Source organism: Nymphaea colorata, chromosome 8 (assembly GCF_008831285.2).
Source record: "Nymphaea colorata isolate Beijing-Zhang1983 chromosome 8, ASM883128v2, whole genome shotgun sequence".
Taxonomy (NCBI): Eukaryota; Viridiplantae; Streptophyta; class Magnoliopsida; order Nymphaeales; family Nymphaeaceae; genus Nymphaea; species Nymphaea colorata.
In genome coordinates this window covers 22,994,951-23,015,560 of record NC_045145.1, presented here as the reverse complement: position 1 = coordinate 23,015,560, position 20,610 = coordinate 22,994,951, and the positions used below count along the sequence as shown (strand labels likewise).

At 38.6% G+C, this 20,610-nt stretch overlaps 1 protein-coding gene and 1 pseudogene across 2 annotated transcripts; both read right to left on the bottom strand.

Annotated features, from left to right (window-relative positions):
* Nucleotides 1–736: 736 nt before the first annotated feature.
* On the bottom strand, nucleotides 737–6,867 carry LOC116259051 (benzaldehyde dehydrogenase, mitochondrial-like; annotated as a pseudogene).
* A 5,095-nt stretch (nucleotides 6,868–11,962) lies between these two features.
* Nucleotides 11,963–20,286, bottom strand: LOC116259145 (cyclic nucleotide-gated ion channel 18-like). 2 transcript variants are annotated; one of them, XM_031636800.2, is made up of 7 exons: nucleotides 19,587–20,286; nucleotides 16,889–17,101; nucleotides 16,445–16,758; nucleotides 14,731–14,842; nucleotides 13,544–13,780; nucleotides 12,431–13,239; nucleotides 11,963–12,349 (listed from the first exon to the last, which is right to left on the bottom strand). In XM_031636800.2, exons 1-6 carry the CDS (start codon nucleotides 20,064–20,066, stop codon nucleotides 12,436–12,438), a joined length of 2,160 nt encoding a protein of 719 aa, XP_031492660.1. In that variant the 5' UTR covers nucleotides 20,067–20,286; the 3' UTR covers nucleotides 11,963–12,349; nucleotides 12,431–12,435. The 2 variants fall into 2 exon arrangements, with proteins under 2 accessions (XP_031492660.1, XP_031492659.1); XM_031636799.2 differs by having other exon boundaries at nucleotides 11,963–13,239.
* Nucleotides 20,287–20,610: the final 324 nt, after the last annotated feature.

The window sequence follows — 20,610 nt, the reverse complement described above, 5'->3', positions numbered from 1 at the left end:
AAATTATCAATCCCCAAATTTTTTTCATATGCCCTCTGCCATTTTTTTGTTTATAATTATTGGCCACCTACTTCTTTGTCTTTGTCTCCAAATGCAGAGACATTTTCAACCAAACTTTGGACTGATGGATGTATAGTCAATTACTGCCACCGCTAAAACCGAAGGAAACTATGTTAAAATTCGATGCACAACACACTTAGAATGCTTAAGGGGCATAGCATAGCTGGTAAGCTCGAAAATCTCACCTCCCCAATTCAATATCTATAGGAGCAGGCTCTATGCTCCTAGGCCATATGGCATGGAGAGTGGCACCAAATTAGGTTCCACTCCAAGCCCCAGTGTAGCCATGAACGTTGGAGGCAGAGAAAGAGAGAGAGAGGGGGTGGTGTGTGGCTTGCGAGAGCAGGCGGAGTACCACTGCCAAACAGCTTTTGCTCTCCCCTTTCTCTGTTCTTCAAACAGTTTCTTATATACTGCTTTTTAATTATATTAGACGTCAAGTAAATGCACATATACTGTTAGAGATATTTGATCTAAAGAATGAGAGTGAGAAAAGATAACCTTGATGGTGACAAGGTTTGGATATGCTTTTTAATTATATTAGATGTCAAGTAAATGCACACATATTGTTAGAGATATTGATCTAAAGAATGATCAAGTGAGAAAAGAACCTTGATGGTGATAAGGTTTGGATATAGCATTTCATGTTCACGGATCACTGTGGCCTAAATGATGATACCATGAAAGAGTATCTATTGCTTCTTATTGTTGCTCTCAAATCCACAAGATTACCTCTCTCCAGTGTCCAATACATCAGAGTGTGAAGTTACATCTACAACCAAGCTGGGTTCTTCAAGGGCGTAACCACAGCCTTGACTTGCAAGTAATTTTGCAGGCTATAAGCACCTTTCTCTCTACCCAGACCACTCATCTTGAACCCACCAAAAGGAATTGCAGCATCAAAAACAAAATAGCAGTTGATCCAGACACTACCTACTCTTAGTGCCCGTGTCAAAGTATTTGCAGTATCGAGGTTCTTGGTGAAGACGCCCGCTGCCAGTCCATAGTGAGACTGATTTGCTCTCCTGATGACTTCATCCAAATCTCTGTAAGCAGATTAAACATCAGTAGATGGATACACTTTATTAGTAAAAGGTAGAATGTACTGAAATCTGAGTTCTTTGAGTTCCTACTTGAACTTCAAGATAGATTGTACTGGACCAAATATTTCATCCGTGGCAATTGGCATGTCATCCTGTCGAGCAGAATTCAGCATCATAACTTGCTTAAGGTTGACTTGGAATTAAAGAAAGCAAGTACCTTAACATCGGAAAAGATTGTTGGCTTAATGTAGTAGCCTTTATCACCCAGTCTTTCACCCCCTGCTTCCAGAGTAGCTCCATGATCAATGCCAGATCTTATGTACCTTAATATCTTCTCAAACTGTGCCATATCTATCTGCATCCATTTTCCAAAAGAGATGTATATAAGCTATATAACATGGCAGTTCTACCTGACACTGCTACCACTATTTGACTCAGAGTTCCAGACCATAACCAGGGAACCACTAGGCATTTCTAATTATATATATATATATATATATGGACAACACATGCATAAGAATTATGTTCCTGTTCTGTATTTTTTGTTATATCTATTCCTTTGAAAGTATTGTTGCACGCCCTTCATGCTGCTGTATTCCAGTGTCTGCATCAGGACTTATGTTATGGTTCGTAAGAAAAAGCACAAACAGAGTCCAACTTCTTGTTAAGGAAAATGTTTAGCATATGAGTCTCTTTCTCTTGCAAGAACATGGTCCTTTTCAGTTATATGCTAACCACAATTGCTGGAAAAAGGATCAGTTCATTGGTTGATATGTTCATACCTGAGGACCTTGTTCTACACCTTCCTTGAATGGATCACCAACCACTCGTTTCAGAGCCCGTGCTTTAGCTTTCTCCACAAATTCATCATAAACGCTTTCATGTACAAATGTTCGAGATCCAGCACAGCAACACTGCCCCTGCAATGGTATTGATGGTCCCCATTAACTATCCCCATATAAGACTCGTGGACTTTCACAAGCATGTTAGCTCACCTGATTGAAAAACAGAGCACGATGTGCAAGTTCTACAGCCTCATCAACGTCAGCATCTTCACATATGATGAAAGGTGATTTCCCTCCAAGCTCCAGCGTGACGTTCTTGATGTTACTTCTTGCAGCTAGTTCAAGCACAATCTTTCCTGTTGTAGTAGATCCAGTGAAGGCTATCTGCAGAATGCAAAACTAAGTGAAGAAACAGAAGGCAATGAAATCAATCTATAGCAATCTGGAAAATTACACTACGTATTATGTTCAGAAACCCCGTCTCATGAACTGCAAAGTTAATAGTTCAGCAGAGATATGGAACAGATGCTCAGTTAGCATAATGCTAGATCATGAGGACCTGAACCTAGCAGAAAAGTTTTTAAAATTCTACTTCTAGAGCTACTACTTTCTGTAGTATTTAGATGTGCTTCCAGAAAGGGATGTCAGTGGAGAACTTCTCGTGCCACAAGATTCTTCTGCCTAACAGAAAACTGAAAAGAGTATGTTCCAACTTTTGGAAAGTGCTCTGGATGAGTCTATCAAGGTTAACTGAAAGAAATTTTAATTGCAAGCAGTACAAGATATGTTGGATGACCTTACTTGAGGAAATAATTTCATTCTGTCCTTTTCAACCCCTTTCAGCTGAATACTGGAATTTAGTAAAGGTATCGTTTATATACACAGAGAGTCTAACGAGAAAAATGGAAAAATTAAATGGAAGATAGCTGGATGCGTCCTGTGGAAAACACAGGTAATCATTGCTGCTTAATGTTCAAGTATGTGGCGAATATTGCTGTTTTCAAAACACAAAAGGTTATCTTCTTCCTGCTAGCGCATCAGTATCATGTATGTTTCAAAATATGAGTACCATATTTTCTCAGAAAACCTTGTCCACATAATAATATAAGAGAAAGCATACCCATACGAAAATTATGTTTCTTTTCTATGGAGAATCCTTCTTCCATTTTCCCATATTCCTTAATCTATTTAAAGTTGCCAAGATATTTTTGTGATTCTAAAATGCATTTCAAAAGTTCAAGAGAAGTTGGAAAGAACAACTTGATATGTACATGCTTTTATCATTAATCCATCCAAGAGACAAGTAAATAAACAATTCATTAAAAAAATTGTCTTTCTACAATGATCAGGAGCTAAATGGGTTTACCCTGCATCCTGGACACCCATGGCAGACAAACATTCAACACATTTTACTGGACATACTAGAATTTAATACATTTTAATATTCAATTGTATCAAGAACCGCGCAGCATTGATGATTGAGTATTCCATTCATAACACAGTGGCTCTATTACATGAACCATCAAGAACATAGCCATAGCAACTAATAGAATTGGACTTCAGAACGTGCTACATTGAACCATTTGTTTGACATCCAATCTTCTTTCAATTCATGCTTCTCAAAAGACATGTCCCATCATATAAATATGTGTGTCTTTAACCTGATTCCTATAAAGATATCAAGGGAAGAGAATGGCATAGAACTAAGGTGAAGATTTTCAAGCAATGCAAATTAATAAGAAATGTAGACAAACATCTTGTTTACAATGGTTTAAAAATTTGCAGGAAAATGGATTAGTTCAGACTTTAGATAGATTCCTCAAGCATTCTCATATCAACCACAAAGAAAGATGTGCACAATTTTCTTACAATCAATTTGAAAACTGGAATGTAGGAGTTGGATAAAACTACCAAAACAGTAATCAAGCAATATCAGTGGTACCTTATCCACGTCCATGTGACTAGCAATTGCCGCTCCAGCTGTTGGACCAAATCCAGAAACCACATTCAAAACACCAGGAGGCAGCCCAGCCTATAGATATGCAAAGCAGTAAGCCAACTGCGGAAAGTAAGAACAACTTCTAAAAGTCTTTTGTAGCAAATCAGTAAACTTCACCCTGATAGATGAGGCTCTCTGAACAAAAGTTTCAAGGTGGAATTTGGGAATGAAGAGGTACAGTGGGATTTCATTTGTTTGCACATGCACTAAAATAGGAGTAAGCTAAATTCCTCCTCAGAGAAAAGTTTTTGCCAATGCAAGCAGAAGCTAAGTCCCAAACAGTTAGGCCTGAATATTGATGCATGTTTTTCTTCCTTGGAGAATTGAAAGATACAACTACCAAGCTTGAGAGTTACAAGGGACAGATGGCAAAAGAATGGGAGAAACCCATGAGAGAAGATAGCGAAATTCAAGTTATTCTTTGGATCCTTTAGGGGTCTATTTGAAAGACTTCTAGTGCAACAGCAATAAAAAATCATTTTCTTTAAGAACAAGACATGCATCTCATTAAATTTCTTGAGTCCTTGCAACAATAACCAAACATCTTGCATGCGCTGCAACTACATCAGCTCATCTTTTTTGTCCGCTCCTTACCAAGATCATAGGCCTGATGATAATGTACAACTTTATATCGCCAATCAATTTATGAACAAACAAATTGAGAACATAAATATCCAGAATGATATACATGTTCATCAGAAACATTTGCACTCACCTCTAGAAGCAGATTGGATGCATACAAAGCAGACAAGGGTGTCAACTCTGCAGTCTTCAGAACAACACTGTTTCCACAGGCTAAAGCAGGACCAACCTTCCAACCATACATGAGAAGTGGAAAGTTCCAAGGAATTATTTGTCCAGCAACTCCAACTGGTTCATGCAATACTTGCACATGATGGCTTCCATCAGCTGGAATAGTGAGACCATGGATCTTATCTGCCCAACCTGAAGAAGTCCCACCAATCCCAGTCTAGAATATCTTACACATCTTGGCTGATGGAAATTTGAGATGTAGTTTTTCAATTAACTTACCAGCATAATACCGAATACATCGGATCAGCATTGGAACTTCAACTTTAGATGTCTGTTCATAAGGCTTCCCATTGTCCCACGTTTCAAGAGCTGAAAGCTCATCACTGTGTTTTTCAAGCAGATCAGCAAATCGGAGAAGTATTTTTGACCTTTCCTGGAATGCGAGCAGGATTTTCTTAGAACAAATGACTGTAATGCTTGAACAGAACATAAAAAGCCTATAAAACACTCAGAAGCAGAATTTTCAGAACAAATTATTATAATGCTTTAACAAAATGTAGAAAGTCTGGTTAGATATTCAGTAAATTTCACAATCTCAAAGAGCAGAATTTCTGTTAAGAGTTCATTGTTCCATTAATCACTACCCACTTAAATACCAGATTTTCATTACCGTGTTATGTAAAAGAAACTTAGACATCGCAGATAGTTTAACATCTGCAGGTATAAATTGAAATGGAAACAAGTAATGATTACATAAGCAGTCATTTTTGGCCATGGTCCATTATCAAATGCTCTGCGAGCTGCAGCCACAGCCCTGTTGACATCCTCAGCTTCTGCTTCAGCAACATGTGCAATTACTTGTCCTGTTCTGGGGTCAAGTGTTGGAAACGTCTTTCCTGGCACCAACAGGAACATTTGTACATCATTTCTTCTTCACAAGTCGCAATAAGTATATATGTTGGCTTCACGTATGCCTTATGACTTAAGTCTCATAAAAAACACCCTGTGGATTACCTGATGCGGAATCAACAAACTGCCCATCGATAAGTAGCTGTGTCAGATTTACTTGAACAGGGGGGATATAGGTTCCTCAGCTGCAACCGCAGTGCTAAGCAGGCGACTTCTTGTATTTCTTGTAAAATTCTTACCTGTAGAAAAAGATCCAATAAAATGAAGAAAACGTACTCCAGATTCGGCAACTATGACATGAATGCTTCTTTTATCTGCTGAATTTATGTGCAAGCAGAGTATGACCCATTGACAGCAATATCATTCAATACCAACAAGAATTTAATGCTAATATAACATAAATGATTATCATACTAGCTACCCCAGCTGCAAAATTGTCGAAAATCGGAATTAGGCTATGAAGGCGCAAAGAATCTTATGGTTAGTCGACCCAAAACCAGTTCTGCCTAAAAGTCCATGGGCTATGATTTGCGTAACTCAGACGCGCCACACAGATAACCTGGTAATCTTAAGGGCTACACAATCCACGCCAAGATGGCGGCCTTAAAACCGTCAGCCTGAACTATCAGCCAGGACGGATAGAAATGCCCTAAGAACTGGAGAAATTCATGGCAAAAGGAGTTACGAACGTTGAGATAGATTCGAAACAAAAAATAAAGACTATTAGCCACTGAGCAGACTGTTGATCATAAACCGATAATCTCCAGCAGCGTACTACAAAGTTAGTAAAATTGAAAGAATGACCAAACGGGCACTACGAATTCCAGGCTTCCCTGAAGAACTCAAAAGAAGAAGGAAACGTCAAAATATTAAAATACAAATTTCAAAGTAAACGACATAAACAGGGCACTTGATCATCCATCCATTTTCATGAACAGAAATATTTCATACTCAGAAAATGTACCGAAAGAACAACCTTCATACACCAAATCGACCCGTGCTAATACAAGCATGAAGTCACCAAAAAGAAAAAAAAAAGTAAAAGCAATCAGCCAATCACCACAATGCGAAAATAAATTCATGATGATGCTGAAAGAAAAAACATCGACAGAGAAAAAGTACAAGAAAAGAAAAGGAAAAAATAGAAAGCCATCTTAAATGAAAGAAAGCAGGTCCACATGGAATGATCGAACTGTCGACCTTCCAAATGGCGGTATGACAGAAAAATGACAAGAGAGAACGCTCTATTACCCAGTGATCGGAGTTTAGAGGATCGCATGGCCAGGGAGAGGAGGGAGGGAGTGATCCGTACGGTCATGGTGGCTCTGAGTGGTTGTAGGTCAGGGGGGTGGGTGAGCCTCTCTCTCTCCCCTCTCCCTCTCTCTCTCTTTCTCTCCCCCTCGTGAGGAGAAGGCTTTAATGGCGGCGGGTTGGCGATGAAGGAGTTCCCTGCAAATTTTGGTATTGGCACATACAGTAGTGTAGTACAAAAGGTGGTGGGGATGCATCACCAGCTAGTGGGTCCCCTCAGTAATACTCGAATTAGAAGCAAGAACGCTGTTGCATTTCCCATATTTTGTCAGATACGTGGGATGCCTGCAACGTCTCCAAAAATACCGTGAAAATACGGCACTGTCTTCCTGTCAGCCTTTCCAGACAACGGTGTCACGGTATATATATATATATATTCGTATGGTTCTGCGTTTCTCATATTACTCGGACGGTTGGAAAAATTCACGTCTTGTCATAAAATCATGTTTCTATTTTCAAAAAATATTAGCTAAATTTTCAAATGGACCCAAACAAGAATGATATGTCGCAGGAAAACTATATTTATTTTGTTGCCTTATCAGATCAATCAGTAACAACACTGCCATTTAATTCGCAGCACACCAAAAACTTGTGACGCAACTTAAGTGCCTACTTATTTTACTACCAAAACTTGTGCGTTGATTCATAAAAGTTACATGTTGGTGTGTAAAGATTTATTTGAAGGCGTGCACGCATATGTGTATTGAAAGATTAACTCCAAAAAATAAATGATTACTTGTATCTTAATTATGTTTTCTCAGATTTGCCTTTAAGAGATATAGTGAGTTTAGGAGCACTTGAAAAAGCCGATCTATTTTTTATAAGCATTTTACTTTTATATCTTAAGCAGTGGGCGTAGTACTTAAGTTAAAGGGTGCACTACTATTATCGTTGATCCTAATGCAGCCAATGATTCCGGAAATAAAGGCAAATGGGAAGACCTTTTGGATAGATTGACAACTTCCTCCTCACACGAAATTATATTCTTTTCTACCTTGTACATATTTGTTTAACTGTTAATGATATTCCTTTTTATCGCATGAGTTTTGCAATTTGGCTAATGATTTCGAAGATATTCTCTCCAAGAATCAAAACCAAAGTTCTAATTGTGTTCAAGAACATATTTCTCTCAAAAGATTTTTAGCATTAATAGTTTCACTGCACTAAAAAAAATGTGATATTTGATAATTTTGTATTCCGAAATATCTTGTTTCCACCTGATAATGACTTGAAACAACAGATTATATATATATATATATATATTTTAAATATTTAATCCGTTCTTTCATTTTACGATTTCTAGGGGCTAGTCACGTTTATATCGAATCCTTCTAGCTATGCCTAGAGTTGCAACTTGGCATAGCTCCCTTTGGCGAGTGAATTGACTATTATCCTTTTGTTTATCTGTATATCCATATTATCCTGATACTTTGCACGCTACTTTACTAAAATACTAAACGTTCTAGAAATTCCAGGGCTTCCTAGAACTGACTAAATGATAGCAGCTCGACTCCACGTGCTCTTTCATGACACGAGCACAGTCAATGCTCAGAGTGCATCGAGTTCGACCCCACCCCTTCATGACACGAGCACAGTCAAAGCTCAAGTGTACATCGAGTTCGACCCCACCCTGGCCAACCAATTAGGACTCCTGCCGGGTTTTGTCGCTGCCAATTCCTTTTTGTCTCTAGGCATCTTTACCGCCAGTGATTCCTTTACTAACCGTGAGAAAAAAGCATCAATAAAGCCGTCATTAATGCCGGGGCCGCTGTTTGCCTACATTGTCTTTTTGGTCTTTTCAGAATCTCCGAATGAGCTGACGAGCTTGGGAAATTGTTTTCCCAACCATAGCGCCAGAAATTGACAAAACGCTTGTACCATATCCAACTCACTTGCAACTATTCAAATGGGGCCTGAAAAGGAGCTGTGGATATTGTTGTTTGAATGTCAGGTGTCGGATGTCCTTCCAGTGCAGTCACTGTTTTTATGTTCAAGAGGAATTCAGAAGATGGTATATAATATAATGCAAATATTCAAGGAGGTTTCTTCATGAAAGCAGGTGTTGTTAGAGTTGGATGTCTTCTTAGCTTATACATTTAGTAGAGAAACGTTCGTGAATGTTGCCTAATCGAAAGTCCCGTCACCGGGAAGAAAGCGTAGTACTGTAACTACTGTTAGATATCAAGCCAACGGTTGATTGGTAGCATCATGGTCATACCATCGAACCCAGCTCCCGGGGTTGTTGATCTTTCCGGCAAAGGGAGCCTATTACTGTTGTAGAGTGGGATTTTGTAAGCTCTCTGTGATCTAGCTATTTTGGATCACAATTTTAGTTTGTTTTTCTGTTTCTTTCTATAAAAAAAGCATGTTCTCTTTATTTTTTGTTAATAAATAGGAAGGGAAGTCCTCTCTCTCTCTCTCTCTCTCTCTCTCTCTCTCTCTCTCTATCTATATATATATATATATATATACTCTCTCTCTCTCTCTATATATATATATATATATATATATATATATATATATATATATATATATATATATATATATATATATATATATATATATATACTCTCTCTCTCTCTCTCTCTCTCTATATATATATATATATATACACACACACACACACAAAGAGTGGGTGCATGTGGGGTTCAAACTTCAAATCTCCTAGCAGTGCCCGTCTCGCTATATTATTGAGGGGTTATTTGGTTAAAGAAATTGTGATTTCAAATTTTGTCTTACAGATTCATATGGAATACTAACAGCGTTCTAACACAGTGTTCTGGTTACTGAATCCTCCTATGACTGTCTATCTAGAGGTTGTAACTCGTCCCGTTATGCTGTCTCCTCAAGGGAGTCGTAGCCCGTCCCACTCCTGTACGCTCCTCATGTTCGAACCTCCAACCTTGTCTACCTAGTGGTCGTGGCCTCTCTCACTACTCGCCTCGAACCGCCGACCTTCGACAGAGCGACAATAGATTATGTACCTTGAACCAGTGAACCTCAATGAAGCATTTGGTTATCTTGAAATGGGCTCTGAGCTGCTTCTCTTTAGATGCCCACTGCTTTTCAAGACTCAAGTGAGAGAGCCTTTTGCTTAGGCAAACACCATGACGGCAAAATGCCTCATTCCGTGCTCTCTTGGCAACTGTCCCCTTCTCTTTCTGCACTAGGATGGAGGATGGGGGCTGTACACAGGACAAAAGGCAAAAGCGTGACGAACTTTTCTTCTTCATCTTCTGCTGATGTCAAAAGTTGCCCAAAGCGGGTCGTGGTTTAGTAAATCCTTTCCTTGAAAGGACACTCGATGCTGCCACCATCAGTATTGGAGGTGAATTATTTGGAAAAGAAGACAAAAAATCTGTCTGTACCCATAAAATCTTAAAATACTGCAACTGTAATTAAAATATGTAAAATGGCTTATTACTTTGTTAAATAAATGGATTGTACGGAAAATTTCAGCCGATTACTAGAGGACACTTGAGAGGGGTCAATATCGACCCTGCCTTTTTTTCATTTAGGGGGGCTGACATTGAAGCAATTGACTGGACAAATTAGTTGTCATAGAAGTTGAGATGACGATTATTGTTTTGGAAAGAGTAAGGATGTGAACTTTTGAATCTGATCAAACCAGTATAAATGCACTAGTGTTGGGATAAGTGACCTTTCTGAAAGTTCTTCATGTAGATGTGAACCCATCACATAAAATTTTGAATATAGTTTTCCTCAACTATTTTTCAGAAACTCTAATCTCTGGTGTAATTATATTATTCAAATTCCTTGATTCCCATCGTGACACCTAAGATAAACATGCATGGGTGAGAATGGTAATCGGATAAAGCACCTCTTTAAAGTCCTCTAGGTTCCTCAAGAGATGTACTATATACCTGGTTGCACATAAGGCACATCGTCGAACGTAGGTCTCCGACACGGTTTAGGATCCAGGATGCAAGGAGAATGGGAAGGCCTTCAGACAACATTCATGAACAGTAACACTTACCCAAGAAAATGTCAATTCTAACTATACAGGACTTTAATAAATTAAAACTTCCAAATATCCAGGTTATTCAAGTTCATTTGCATATCTGGTTTCTTTTGTTCCAATCCCGAACTGGTTTCCTTACTGGCTTACAGGAGGAGGGTAACCCTTTGAAAGTTTATAAGCTGTAATATGTACAAGGAAGAGTGCATGACATTTTTTGTGAAATGACATTTTGTACGTTCTAGGAAACGAGGGACCCAAGTGTTCTTTTTGGCTCGTGGGTACCAATTATTTTGGATATGTGATAATGCCATGACTGAAACTCCAGCAGTCTGTTTGTGAAACAGTGGGCGCTATCCCCTTTTCTTTTATAATGTGGGGACGTCTTTGTGGAGAAAAGATAAGCTCATATGCAATTTAATTGAATCTTTTATCGTCTTCATTGTGGCAGGATGACAGAAACACTATGATAAGATGTAGCTTCCATAAAATATGTTCAAGCTGAACACATCAACGTGCTATCTCTCTCTAATAAATATTGTGCCAAAGTTGAAGTTCCGACCGAGTGTTTTGTCGGATCTTTCTCTGCTTTCTCCATCAGATCAGGCCATGTGACACAACATAAGCAACTGCTGCTGTGAAATCACCACCGTCCATCATGGAGAAAAAGGGACCCACTGAAGTCGCCCACAATCTTCACGAGGCCCACCAGGCAAAAAATAAATGGCTTAACCAGTTTACTTACTTGAATTGTTTGCTAGTTTCATTACTGCAAGTTGTTTCCTGATCCATTCAAGGTGGGCAAATTTGCCCATCAATTATTCTGCGGTGGTTCAGAATTTTACACTGTTATAGGCAGAGTGATTCTTCTGGTTGCTCGTCGTTCTCACTATCTTTCCCAATTTTGTAGTAGAGATGAGTAAAAAGCTGACGAAAGGCAAACGTCGTCCTCTTCACTTTCAGGCTGTCGTACAATCAGTTGCTCCACGGCAAAAAAGCACACTTTCTCCCCTGGACTCCTGTCCTTGCAGCACGCTCTCATATTCGCAGATTAACAACAAATTCAAGAGTCAAGAATACGAGTTTTTTTGTAGGAATGGAGACATCAAATAAAACTCAAGGATGAAATTCACAACTCAATCTATTTGCACTTCAAATTAGTATGTCAATCCAAGTAAGTTAAATTCCTGCATGCTATACAACACCTGAACAAAAAGATGGCAGTTAAAATCTGAACAAAAGAAATGGATCTGCTCTTTGGGAACACAACCTTCCCAGTTAACAGCCTTTCAGTACAAACAATAAGTGAGGATGTATTCACAGTTCATCAACTCACCAAGGAGGAAACATGTACCCACCACAACCTCTTCTCCACGAGAGAAACTAGGGCTTGAGTGACTGAATCAAGACAGTCTCCTCTTTTGTTCTGTTTTCACCTTATTCACAAAGCATTTGGGCTACGGTCACAAAAAAGAAAGATTTCTGCCCTATGGTGATGTATTCCCGATCCCTGTTCATATAATTGTTGGTAGCTTATGAATTTACTCAAGAGTTGCATAAACAGAAAGCCATTCTTTGTCAGAGATACTACCTTCCTCATTCCTCCTCTTGAAGGTCTAATGAGAAATCAGGTTCATCAGGTTTGAGAATCTTTGGCAACCGAACTTTCTCTTCAATGTGATCTGTGCCCTTAATCTTTTGGTTGACACCTCTTCTTGTATTTGCAGCAAACCTAGAAGCCAATATGGTAGCACCTAGATCAAGATGCGGTAAGTTGTTAGAACCTTCTAATGAAGGATCTATAACAATTTCACCATAGCCACCATCATAGCCGCCGCCACCAGCTACATCAATTAGCAGTGCATCTGAACTGCTAGCATCTTCAGACATATAAAACAAGTTTTCATGCATTTCCAGATCCCTTGCCAACTTCCTCTTCTTATGGCGCCGCCATGCAGCTTGTATAAAGCAAGCAGCCCATGTCCTCCATTGGTGAGAGTAAAATCTAAATGTGTGTTGCAGCTTCTTGCTGTGCAAACGTTTAAACTGATTGGCGACAAACTTCAAATCATCAGCTCGCAATGCAAAGGCCTCAACCTCATCCAATGCACGGACAGTACGTGTTGATAAAGGCAAGTTTAAACTCGAGGTTGGGAGTAACGCCCATGTCAATAGCTCTTCACCACAAAAGTCACTAGGCCCAAGCATAATGGAATTGAAAAAGCCACTTCTGCCACCATTGGTGGTAGAGCTTTCAAGTTTACCTCTAATTATAAAAAGCATCTCATTGACTGGGTCCCCCTCGCGAAGAATGTATGTGTTTTTTATGTTCAATGATGACACCAAGCGCTCACATATGGCATCCAGAAGTTGGTCATCCATCTGAGAAAAGAAGGGAACCTACAGCACAAGCGAGCAGACAAATACTATTGTCAAATAACAGCATTCTTGGAGGAAACATGGATTTAAATTTTAAAAGCTACTTTGAATACCACTCAAAATCACTAGTCATGAATGCAACTAGTGGCTTTTCTAAATAGCGAATAAGGCCAAACTAAAGCAGAAGCAGGCAGACAATTACTAGTGTCATACAACAACATTTATCAGAGTGCATTTTCATTCAGAAAGAGAGATCCTTTAAATGCAATTTAACCTCATTATAGTCAGAAACATGGCAAAACTAAGAGCAAAAGTGCTTTCTTACACGACGAACGAGGCCAAGACATAGATGCCGCTGAATTTCACGACGGAGGTCCAAAGGTAATGACTGCAAAATGGCTTCTTCATCAACTCCCCTGGTAGTAAGCCATTTATAGTGAATAAACCGCCTCACACGTTCTTGCAAATCCTGGGGCAGCTGACGGTGTATCATCCACTCTTCAGTGTCCCGTTGCTTTACACGCCATTCTTCAATTCTCACAGTAATAGATTGCAAGTATGTCTTCATAGAGATGTCAAAAAATTCTCAATTAGACATAATACAAGAAAAACGTTAAAATTACACATCCACAGCAAGATTAACCACAACATGGTGATACCCATAAAAATAATGAAACCACCAAAATATCTAGCCCCTACCAAGGAGCTGGAAGCCCAAAGTGCTCTAGAAGGCCTGGCACCCTTTTTCAAAGACAGGTAACCTTCATGTGGGGTGTTATATTAGCTCAATTAAGTAAATCTTTCTAAGTTTTTTAAGGAATTTACCTTTTGTCTAGAAAAATGTTCCTCATCATCTTTGCTACAAGTTAAAACATTATGTGTGATGGAAACACAGAAAAAAGATGGTCTTTTACCAGTCAGTCAGCACAGGAAATATAGAAAAGTAAAAAAACCATAGGGTAAAAAACATAAGCACAAAGAACTATTTGACCAAAACTTTTCATGGAAAAATAATCCATGCAATCAAATAGGCCCTTGGAGAGAAAATCAGTCCTCTTCATTCCTGTGAAAGTACAAAACCTGTCGTGGTGGTAGAATAGCTGAACCAAGAGGCTTTTGCACCACTCATTGTCTTGCAAAACCAATCCCTTATCAACTGTAAAAGCAGGTTTAACTTTTCCATATAAGAAGCAAATTACAAAAAGAAGGAACAAGCTGATGGAAAAAACTCATTCAGCTATGGATCATTACCATGCATTCACGAAGGCATATCAACTAAAGAACTAAACCTAGGCTATTTTTTCATAGTTGACTTACAAACTCGAGTTAGTATTTATGAAATTTATTTCTGAAATTTGGGCAGTTTTGTATATGACCTGAACTGAGTGGTCCATGTGAGCATTTTAGTATACATCATTACTGCAAGTTGAAAGCACGAGAAAACAAAAGTCGAAAAAAGCACAAGAAAACAAAAGTTGAATTTTCTCAAATAATAAACTATAGAAAGCTTACCTGCATATTTCCAATCAACTGTGAAAACAAAACCAAGCCAAATATGCATATTAGGATGCAAAATACTGTCTCCCCCATGTAAGTGCTTGTTGACAAATTCTGACCATAAGAACTGGGAATCAAAAGAAAGAAACCTGATAAGGATCCAAATAGAAAAGCTAAGTGCAACAACAAAAGAAGATGAAAAACAAAAAGATGCCTAAGGAGCATCTTAGCAGAATACGATGCAGTCATGCAACTAAGAGAAGCATTCTGTTTATCAAAACCCCTTGATTCAAGTCTACACTTTTTATGTATGTCATCATACAAGTTAAAAGCAACTAAGAGAAGCATTCTGTCCCTCTTGATTCAAGTCTACACTTTTTATATATGACATCATACAAGTTAAAGGGGAGTACAATTTTATGTAACCATGGATGTAAAAAGTTGGTCTCAACATTTAGATGAGAACGAAACAAAACTTAGTCTGGTGGTTGAGAAACTCTGATTTGTGATCTGCCAGTAACCCATATATTAGCCTTTTCAGATAAAATTGTGTTTACATTTCTTGATTGACAAAGCTACAAAATGCAGTGACTCTGGATGAGTAAACATGTGACCTAATTTTTTATAAATGCACAGACTATGTTAACTTGCCACTTCTAGACGGCCATGTGTCAATATCCAACACTTTTGAAAATTGACACTCCACGGACGAAGTGCCCAAAACAAATGGACAGTTAATGGCAGGTGCCGGCACTCTTTAAATGCCTTATATACAAAGTGTGCGCCATCAGACATTTCATGTGCAACAAACAAAGCACCTTTTCCCTTGATTTCATACCGAGAGTATATATATATATATAGAGAGAGAGAGAGAGGAAACTTCAAATTGCCAAATGTCAAATGTTGTCGGATGGTTAAAAGTTAAAAAACTGTCACCGAAAACACCATAAATCATTGTTAAAAGTCCCATAAACTGTTTTTGCACCATTAATCATCGCTAACGCTCCTGTAGTAATTGTAGTTTATGCATAAGTTTTTTATTTTTAAACCACCCTACAGCATCCGGCAGATTTGAACCCTCAGAGTTCAAATCTGCTGGATGCCAGATGGTTAAAAATTTAAAAAAAAAAAATCATGGTGGTTAAAAATAAAAAAATCACGGCAAAAAAGCAGTCATTATAGGAGCACTAGCGATGGCATGTATGTATGTGTATAGTTATATGACAAGCAGCATTCATAAAACAGAGCACAAGTATATACATGGCAATTAGCATACTTTAGTTTGTATATAAATGTAATGCACCATTGACCAAAGCAATACAAAAAAAACTTTATTTAATAATAACACTTATTGTGCAAGTATATCTCTACATTGTTTCCTTTATATTATACACAACAAAGTGAAAGGCTTTACGTATTTCCGTAAAAAGGTCACATCACATAGCATATGCATGTGTGTTTTATATTATAATGGCGCAACCGCTATGATATTAAGACCAGAGGTCACAAAACAATGCATTAGAAGTTCATTTCAAGATAAAACTACATCTCCTTGTCTGAAACCCATAATCAACATAACCTTTTTCCTATAAACATAGTAACAAAATAGATAAGGCGTTTAACAGTGTCCAAAGTTCAATCTTTAGTTGACCACTTCTTTACACAATACCTTTTACCACAAACTGAAATTATAGAGAACTCCATACTTTTGAGTTGTTGGAAGCTGTACCTTAAGTTCCTCAAGCCCCACCAAAGGCAATAGAAGTATTTCTCAATAAATGAAGAAGACACAACATGATTAGTCAATGCATCAGCGAACATGCCATAGTTGAAGTTAATACCACTGTTATCAACAGCACAATTTCCAATCACATGGGTAACGTTGACCCAGATTTGACGTTCTAACTGGCCCAAACTACTGCAATCTAAAAAATATGGATCACACTGTGGTGTGTGGAGGTTGCCATTCTCCCTACTGCATTCACGTCTCCAGCATGTTCTTAATCTCTCAACTGACAGGAGATACCAGGAAGCACCAAGCACCTGCTCCATCACACAAAAGAATAGCTATAACGTCAATTGCCAATTTAAATGGATTCCAATTTTGACATGAAACATAGAAAAATGATAAAGATGCTGACGGATAAGCCATGAGATGCAATGGGAAGCTTACATGACTGGCTAGCATATAGAGAAGTAAATTGTATGCTGCTCCTGCCCAAGCAGTTTTTGTAACAACTCCAGAAGATTTAACAATCCGCTGATTCAACGGGAAGATAAGGAACAATCTAGGCACATATTGAAATAGAACAATCAAAGCAAGCTTGTTGTTGGAATGAACATCGGATGAGTTCTTAAGTCCTGGAATTATCAACCAGATCAAGATCTGCAGAGAATTCATTTTGAGAATAGTTAAGAAAAAACAAGTAAAGAATTACAAAACCAAATGTGCTGAAGTAAATATTGGAAAAGGATAAATCGTAACACAAATATTGGTGGTTCCTTCTGCAGTGCATTTCCATTTGTTTGACCTCATGACAATTCAACATGTATGCGTCCATCACCACCTAGAATGTATCCTGCAAATCTACAGACAGAATGCCACCCCATATCTAGGACCTATGTGTGTAGGCAGCTGTTAGATGTCAAACTTAGTCTTGAAAAAATAGGTGATGTACTATCACAGTCACAAATATCGTTAACGGGTTAGCTTTTTCTATGTTATTTTTCACCAAAGCTTAAAATCTCGAGAAAATCTTGGAAAGACTTTAGCAATTTCTTTAGAAAAAAAAAAGAATCTTAAAAATTAGGAAAAAGTGAACTAAATGAAGCTAACATGAAAACATAAAAATAACTTGACAAAATCATACAAATGATGTTTTAATAATGATACAAATGAACACGAATCATTTAAGTTTTAAACTGTAAAGCAAAAATAATGAGAAAAGAGAACAATAAGAATGCGAAAAAATCATTTTGGAGTTTTTTTCTAGAATGGGAGAAAAGTTCTAGAAAAAGATGGGGTTTCATTGTTTTGAGCATTTTTATTGGGTCTTTTTCGAAAAAGTTGGGATTTTTGTGCCTATCTAGACATGAAACAAGGTTTTCGTCAGGTTTCACATGCAGCTTAGAAGATACATATAAGGGTATAACCAATGTTATCTGTATCATACAATACGCACGCGTATCGTATGATACGTATCGTATAGGTCGAATGAACCTATATGATACATCATCGATAAGCGATACGCGTGCATATCGTACGCGTATCGCACGTGTATCGTGCGATACGGCCTCTGTATCGCACGATACGGGGAAAAATCAAAAAAGGGGCCCGACGGCCCCTTTTTTGCGTGTTCTTTTAAAATGGACGCTCCTCCCTCTCTCTTTTCTTGTTTGTAAACACTGCAAGAGACGTGGGAGGAAGAGATTTTCTCCATTTGCATCAAGCTTTGCCTGTGAAGAAGCTTTCATTCTCATTGTGAGGAGTCTAGGGACGGTGGGAAGGTTGGAGAAAGAGTGTTTTTTGGTTTCTAACAGCAAAAAGGTTAGAAATAACTCATTTTCGCCATTCAATCGTTCATTTCTCTTATTTCCTACATTTATTTGTATGTTTTTACTTGTTTGTGAAGATATAATGTCGGATCCTACATGGAAGTGGTGTACAAGGGTGAATCCCAAAGATAGGTTAAAAGTTAAGTGTAATTATTGTAAACAAATCATATCAAGAGGGATTTTTCGTTTTAAACACCATATAGCTGGTACACACAGCGATGTGGCTCAATGCAATGGCTCCCTAAAGAACCCATTGCCACCCTATGTACATGAGGATTATTGTTGAATCATGAAAGATGATAACTATGTCTATATGTTTTGAGTCTTTTGACTTTTGAACTTACGAATTGTGATGTAATCGGATTCTCTTCGGCTGCTTATTATGTTATTTTGATTTTTGAATGTCTGATGTCTTATTTTGGAATGTGTTGTTCATACTTCATACTTTATATACATGAATGTTCCTTTAAATACATTTTTCTTGATTTTTTCTTGTTTTTTCTGATTTTTTTTAAATTTTTCTGATTTTTTTCTATTTTTATATTTTGTTAATATTTTTTAAAAATTAAAAAATTAATTTTACGATAAGTTACGATACATTTACGATACGTTACGATACGGTGTATAGGTCGGCCCGACCGATACACAATACGCAAATACGGCGTATAGGTCGGCCCGACCGATGCAACATCAAAACATTTCATTCTAAATGATTATACTCAGGATAGTGTTGCATTACGGTCTTGGGGAAGGAGCTGCATTGCCAGCTCCATTAGCAATGGAATATACGCGACGTTGACGCTTCCAAGTACTGGATAGAATGCTAATATCATAACACATCCGTTACTGTCTAGACCACCTTTGTTCCTAGACTGTGACTAAATGGAAACAATAGAAATAAACTCCTTTCCATGTGTACTAGTTTCTCAATGGGCCACAGTCTATGACTTCAAAGTCCCCAATTAGCCGCAGTTCTTCCATATACAAAGCTGACGAACTAGACGATAGAAGCCCGTGAAATATTAAGCTTAGTTTTCATCCTCTAAAAACAAAAAATGTGTCCATTGTATCACTTTTGGACGCAATTTCCTTGACAGTTAATTTATGCGACCTATGTGCGAATACCACAAAGCCATTGGAGAACCACTATGGAGCTCATCACCCAAAACCTATTAAATTCGACGACCAGTTTTTCCAGAAACAAAGAACAATGAAAGGAAAATACAAAATCGAAAGCTACACATGCAAACCATTTTCTCCACCTTATGATAAAAAAACCTACAAGCAAAATGACAACGCCATGGCAAAGAGTGTACCTGAGGCAGCGGCAGCGTGGCAAGCAGGTCGATGGCGAACCCCGCCCTCATGTAGCGACTGGCAATCTTCTTCGGGTCCATGACGAGATCACCGCTGCCAAAGACCCGGGTCTCCCGAGAAACGAACGCAGTACGAAACTTGTTGAGGATGTGCAGTGCGTAGAACAGGTCGGTGACGGAGCGGAGGACGGTGACGGTGATCCGGAGCCTGACGTGGATAGAGAGGCAGGTGGCGTCGGGGTCGACGGTGGGGAGGAAGAAGTAGAAAGGGTCGAGGAAGAGAGCAATGAGGCAGGAGACAAGGAAGCACTTGTACCAAATGAGAACTACGTCGCTGCGTGGGTCTAGCACCCATCTCCGCCAAGGGCAGAAATCGATGAGCGACTGCAGTAACGGCGATGACGAATACAAGCTAGACAAAAATGCAGCAACAGAGGAGGTCGAGACCGAGAGGGAGGAATTGGAGGGCCTGGAGATCATCTCCTCCCATGGGAGGAAGAGGGGGAAGATGTACTTGGAGGCTGGGAAGCTTGAGGGTTGTTGAGGAGGGAAGCATCAGGGGGAAGGGAAGGAAGGTAGCCATGGGAGGGTGGAGAGGAAGGAGATCGAGAGGCGTCGCAGAGAAATCGGCACGATGAAAGGAGCCGATAGAGAGGCTCTCTCTCTGTCTCCTCTCTTGCATATTTCCAAATTTGTCGGACGTTTTTCCTCCCCGTCGCCTTTTACTCTTTTGAAAAGATACATACAAAAAAATATGAGTAACCGGACCACGATTGACCGATTTACAAAAAAAAATTTCAATGTATGAAAAATCACAGAAAGCTACTTCACTAAGAAACCAGTTCTCCCGTTTGAAAGAATTAAATATTTTGAATATTTTCCACAAATATAATTTTTTATCTTCAGAATGGAATCCCTACTTTTCAAGAAAACTTTGCATTTTTATGAAATACTCCTTTAGGTGGGAGCTTAGACTCTCTTTTTGGATGGATGGATGAAATACTTCTTTTGCTCACTCAAAAAA